Genomic DNA, 6,572 nt, shown 5'->3' on the forward strand with positions numbered 1-6,572 from the left:
AGTCAGTGCAGGGCCCTGACCTTTGAAATGGCCATAGCTGCAAGGCAAGAATAACCACTACCACGGCAGCCTCGTTGGTTCTCCCAGCTAATCCTGACACCACAGGCCGGATCGATACACCTTAGTTTGCTACTAATGTCCTTACATCAAAATGGCCGATTTAGGAATGTGAATCTATCACTTTTCCCTCCCCACCACCGCTCCACCCCTTGCCCTTTGCAGCTCTGCAAGAAGAGCAGATCAGCCACCACCACCATAAATAAAAGTGGAACCTTGTCCTGGACCCATGACACTGTAACTAATGTCATTCAGCATGGCAACACACAAGTTGGATAATCAAAGAAGACCTTCAGCTTTCAATGTGTTACTCTATTTTTAAGTATTAGCCTCAATGAATGGCCTGAAAACAATATTATAGCAAGAAGCATCCTCTGAAATGTTTACTGGTTTCCCAGAATTTCCAAATGAACAGTAAAATATAAGCATGCCTAGTTTCTCTGTAAAAATATATTGTATTTTTTTGGTCATGAGAGTCTTAGAGTCAACAGTATGTATCCACACATACAAGGATCGCAAACAGGAAGATAAAGACAAATTGTTACTTTTAAAATGTTGCACATAGTAAAACCGTTTCCAGAAGTGAGTATGGTTAGCTTTTAAGATAATGGACTTAAAAAAGAATCTTTAATGTCCACCTTGCAAACAAAGGCATTATAGCACCTATAACCCTCCTGAATTTGTCATATAAATACATGATATATTTGTAAACTGCTTCAGCAATTAAAGCTGCACCTGATACTGTGAGCTTGGACATGCACGTGGCAAGGTGCTTTTTTTTTTTTTTTTTTGCCTCCTAGAGGAGACGGCTTTCGTTAATAGTGTAATGAGCAATGTTTATGGATTTGTAAGCTCCTTACAGCCATTTCCCTTGGTTGCTTTGCATTATCTGAAGTTGCTCTCACACTTTTAGTGTAAATAACAAATTTACTTATATATGCTGTTTAGGGTCTTAGATCATTTTAAATAAAGTCCATTCCCGGCTTCTTAAAAACCTGCTACTTTCTAGAGGGTGTTCTTTGGATGGTAATAGTTGATTTAAAAAAAAAAAAACTTAACTACTCTGTTAGTCATCAGATTTCAAGAATAAGAAAATAGGCACCTTAGTTTAAAAAAAAAAAATCTGTGTGAGATCGTATAACTTGCTAGCAAAACAACAAACACTATTTTTTTTTTTCTCTTTCATCTTGACTTACTGTGAGATGCTGGAAGAGCCATGCTCTCATGATATTTGTTGCTACTTTGGGGAAAATGCCTCTTTTCTTCTGGCGTTTTTTGTCCTTATCCGGATCATCATCGTCACCTGTACCAGGTGAAGCTACACTGTTGTCTAAACCATCCCCTAGTAGAAAGAAATAAAAATACATTAGAGAAAACATCGCAAGGGTGCCAACCACAAGTGCAGCTAATGATGAGCTCAGCTGAGCTTGTTGAAAGAAATCCATTAAGCGGGTATATTCTCTTTCATTAAAGTATAATTGGAGACACAAATATGTAAAAGACAAAATTAAACCAGGCCTCTTCAAATGTTAATTTTGTGTGTCTCACACTTGCCCATATCATTAATTCAATTATAATTGTGCACTTGACACAGTGCAGTAGCTCTTTGTCAATTATGGAATCCAATGTGGGAAAACGCCATCAGAAAACCCATTCAGTGGAAACGCATCCCCATGCCCAGAGTGAACACATACTGTAGGGTAATCAAGTTAAATGTTCTGTAGTCTATATATTCTAGGCTGCCTGCATAGGTGACAGTAACTGTGTCACTGTTCATTGCACATAACGCACTGCCTGCTCTGCCCCTCCTAGAGCTGTCACCTCCTAAGCACGCACATTCGCGCACTTCTCATATGACCCTGCACTCGGCATTTGCATGACATGAAAACTTTTTAGCTCTCTGCACCACTGATCATTATCATGAAAAAAAAAAGATACACATCAAGGTACGGTGCTCACTTAATCAGAAGTTTCTATCAACATCTTTCTCTTCTGTGCTTTTCTCTGGCATTAATTGTGCATTAGCAAAAATCATTTACTTTTAACAGTCATAGTTATTTTTTCTTGCCCTCCGGCAAAAATGCCTTGAAAGCCTGCCTGGAGGGCATCTAAATTATGTATCTGAAAAACTCTTCTGGCAAGGCATTGCAGGACCCCTACTTTCTTAAAATTCATACGAGCACGTCTTCCTGTTTTGGGGAAGGCATCAATCAAGAGCAGCAATATATGCCATATCCCTACATTAATATTTGAACTAATAACTTTAAAAAAAGGAAAGAAACAAGATCCGACTTGTGGCATAATCAAATGCAAAATAAATGAAGAATACGGGGACAGCACTGGGGCTTTCTAGATGGCTGTGTTTTCCTTGCACATCATTAGCCTGAAGCCACACGAAAGAGGAAAACAGAGAAGTGGAGAGTTTATGCTCCCTGCTGGTGTTTAAGAAGCCAGGGTCCTGGAAGGACATCTGGGAATTGCACTGAGATGGGGGTTTTTGTAATTTAAGAATAGACATTCATTAGCAGTAAATGCCATAAATCCCATGCTAAGTAAAAACCTTGTCCAAGAAAGCCTAAAACAATAAACTCTGCTCAATGTAGCCTGAGCTGGATGCTCTGTAGCTTTCTGAGGAATACTAGAGAGCCACCAGCTCCGTCCCAGACGTGCTCCCTCCTCTCGGACTGTGCTACAGCACAGCCATCCCGCCCACTGGGCCACTTGCCTTCTAACTTCTGGGTCTGCTCTGTGGGCTTCCCTGTACCTGTTCTTTTCCTTTCTTGCCAAGAAACCCTCAACCTTCTTTGACCAGAGAAGCAGAAAAGCCACAGCAAAGAGCTGGCAGATTAATTTTATTGACATTTCCATTTTCACTGCAATGCGATCCCCTCCATCACATGGAAGAGATGACCCTCACTATTTACAGACTGACAGGCCACTTCATTACAACCACCCTGCCCCAAGGCAAAGCAGCTCCCTTCCATCTGCCCAAACACTAGAGCATGACCCCGAAGTTGCTGTTCTCTTTTTCTTTGCCTTCTGTTATGATAAAAATAAAAGGGGGGGACCCCATATAGTCAAAGAACGAATCAGTAGACAGCGAAACAAAAGGCGTTTGACTCTTTCAATACTGGATATACAGAGTCTAGTTTTCATCTGGCATCCTCCCTGCACACCCATGTACACCAGGGTGTCGCCTGGACAAGGAGACACACACACATACAAGCACACCCAAGCTCATGCAGGGACACGTGCACACGCTTTCCACCATGCCAAGGAACTGCTGCAAGGCAAATTCTCACCCACACTAATGGCTTCTGACTGCTCCTTGGCAACCCTAGCATTTTAACCTGGGTGGATGTGCTCTCCAAAATACAGACACTGGCGCGATCTCATCAGCTGTTCATGTGACACAGATGGAGAGTGGCTATTAGGAGCCAGGCAGTGGGCCTTGGGGATCTGAGGTGCTGTTCTGTAGCCTGAGGCAATTTTGAAAAGCAGTACCCGGAGATGAGGGAAAAAAATCCACACTGCAAGTGCAAGTTTGAAGTCAGTCAGTCTGTCTGTCTACCTACCATGGATAAAGATATCTTTGTCTGTTAATATGAAATCTATGTAGGCTATCTGAATGTACATTTCAGATAATGTATGTATGGAATAGCTCTTCCTTCAATGTCTTCCAAATATAAAAACACACTCTGTAAACAATGCCTGTGTGTATATATTTCTTTCTAAGCACATATGGTTTCTGTGTATATGTTTAAGCTGAAATTGTCAGGATTTTGTTAAAATCTCATTTAGCTTTTTTTGATAGATTTTTGAATGCACTTATTTTAAAAGGTTAATGGCTTAATTGAAGGAAGTTCAACGAAAAAACTCATTTGCCTTTTTAACCCAATCAGTGACCTTAAAAACGAGAGACAGCATTTCCATAGCGCATTTTTTCTTTCCTAAAAGCAAAGAGGGCTGGTAACACCTTCAAACTATATGATTCACTATATTTAGCTCAAAAAAAAAATATATAGCTAGATTGAGCATCCTTTGATGACTGACTTAAACTGGAGAAGACAGGAGCATCACATAAATTTTAATTTAAAGCAACCCGTTGTATATAAAGGTAAAATATTTGAATTTAGATCCAGTGTAACAAATAATTATAAACAATAATGTGTCTAGTTTTGTATTAATGATTAGATACTAGACACAAAATTTTAAACTATTATATGTTTATACCTCTATAAAAAGAGGAATTTTCCTCTCCCAAACACAACAATAAACACAATTGTTTTTTCCTCCAATGGACTGTGGACCAACTCCAGCACAGAGAACCAACAACAGCATAAAGAAGATTTTTGAAAGACAACTGTGTGAACTGCAACCTAAAATAAAATCTTGCAGCTGATGCTAGAGTTAGTAACTCAACACGGATATTGGTGTTTTTTTCTTTTAAGGCTGTGTGTGTGTGTGTGTGTGTGTGTGTGTGGTTGTGTGTATAAGATAGTTGGCAATCCTTGGCACATGTGCCAAATGAGTTTATGTGCTGGAAAAAGGTATGTATACCAGCACAAATGCACTTGCCAAATGAGGTTAGGAGATAGCATCTGAAGTTAGGATTCAAAATTGTGGAATCCTTGAGGGCAGGAACTGTTTATGGCTTATCTTTTGATTATGAGAAGATACCTCCATGCCTGACTCAGAGCAGATAACCAGTGATTGTCAGTTGGGTGGGTAAATGACTGAGCTGATCAATGAGCTTTTGCAAGTGCCCTCCCCACTTTTTACCAACCCCCATGGTGGGGCAACTGTACACATTATATATCTAAAGGGTGAAGGTCTTGTTCCTTTGGAACAGCTGGGTGGGTTACCTGCGTGCACACAGTAACTTCTAAACATGCCGGGAACAGAGCTTCTTTGAAGAGCTCAGTACCCACAGGGCTTTTCTGCAGAGCTAAACCAAAGGCCATTCCACCAGCACTGACGCCTCTGATGATGAAGAGCTACATAAAGAAATACTGGGCATGCTTCTTTTGAAAGGTTGCTAATCCCTTGACCAAGGGCATAGTCTAAGTTTTGGGTAAATAAATGTGCATTAGTGAAACATATTGTGTGTGACCATGGAAAGGAAGACTCAAGGCCTGTGGACAGATAAATCGGAAGTGGATTAAATGATCAGAGGAGATTGTTAAAAACACAGGTCCCCAGGCCTCATCCCAGACCTACTGATTCAAAATGTCCTAGGGCTGGCAAAAGGAATTTGTAATTTCGACAATTCCTCGTGTTTGCTTAGGCAATCAGCATAGCACTGGTGCTTTAACTGGCTTTGGGAAGCCACTGACTAGATTATCTAAACAGAAATGAGATGCAGCCTCAGGAACAGGTAGGTAGTTAAAATTCTACTTTACTCCCATGAATGAGGTTAGCGGTCATGGTGAGTAACTGCAATCTGGCCTGGGCCTTATTCACTGTGTTCTAAATCCCCATCCTAGTCTTCTGGTAGTAAGTGTTAAACAGAGAGAAAGAAGCTATAGAACATTGGCTCTTTGCATTGGCACTAGCTGAAAAATTGTGAGAAATGCAAATTCTCAGTCTTAGCTGAGACCCACTGAATCTGAAACTCTAGGAGCGGGGCCCTGTTAATAATCCCTGCAGGGGGGTCTGATGCCCACTCCAGCTCGAGGACCACTGCCATAAAGCACAGAGAGCATCCCCTTGGTTTGCTGTCCTCCTTTGTTGTTGTCTGAAGGCCTGAATCTAATCCCTGGGTCCTCCTCCAGTCTTAAGACTCTGAAGCATTTTGAGAGCATCTCTAGCTGGATTTATACCTATGCTCTCAAGGAAGTCACACATGCTTTCCTTAGCTGAGCAGATTATGCTCAGAGCAGGACACTGCTCTGGTGGGTAGCTCCAGCACACACCTACTTAAAAGAGCAATAATGAGAGTGTCTAACTGCAGGAAGCTAAATCCTGGGATACCATCGGCATCTGGGTGCAGGCAAGTACCCATATGCATAGCTGGGTATCCACTGAATCAAGGAAGGACATCGGCACACTGTGAGAGGATCCTCAGATGATTGATACTAAATTCTATCAAGACTGGGTGCGGTGGCTCACACCTGTAATCCCAACAATTTGGGAGGCTGAAGTAGGTGAATTACCTGAGCCCAGGAGTTCGAGACCAGCCTGGGCAATATAAGTGAAACCCCGTCTCTATAAAAAATACAAAAGTCAGTCAAATGTGGTGGTGCACACCTGTAATCCCAGGTCTTCACCTAGGATTACAAAAAGATTTTTTAAAAAAGATTAAAAAAAAGAAAAGAAAATTCTCATTCATAAAATTCATGGTCATAAAAACTACCTAGGCCGGGCGCGGTGGCTCATGCCTGTAATCCCAGCACTTTGGGAGGCCGAGGTGGGCGGATGACAAGTTCAGGAGATCGAGACCATCCTGGCGAACACGGTGAAACCCCGTCTCTACTAAAAATACAAAAAAATAATTAGCCGGGCGCGGTGGCAGG

The 6,572-nt window shown here is 41.5% G+C and overlaps 1 protein-coding gene across 4 annotated transcripts in view; it reads right to left on the reverse strand.

Annotated features, from left to right (window-relative positions):
- Positions 1-6,572, reverse strand: part of MEIS2 (Meis homeobox 2) — a 237,230-nt gene that overhangs the window by 161,522 nt on the left and 69,136 nt on the right. For all 4 annotated transcript variants that reach the window (XM_011992708.1, XM_011992707.1, XM_011992704.1 and 1 more), the window contains one exon: positions 1,254-1,399. In XM_011992708.1, coding sequence (XP_011848098.1) covers positions 1,254-1,399 — 146 coding nt within the window. The remainder of the gene's footprint in view (positions 1-1,253; positions 1,400-6,572) is intronic.

This window comes from Mandrillus leucophaeus, unplaced genomic scaffold (genome assembly GCF_000951045.1).
Source record: "Mandrillus leucophaeus isolate KB7577 unplaced genomic scaffold, Mleu.le_1.0 Scaffold417, whole genome shotgun sequence".
Classification (NCBI taxonomy): Eukaryota; Metazoa; Chordata; class Mammalia; order Primates; family Cercopithecidae; genus Mandrillus; species Mandrillus leucophaeus.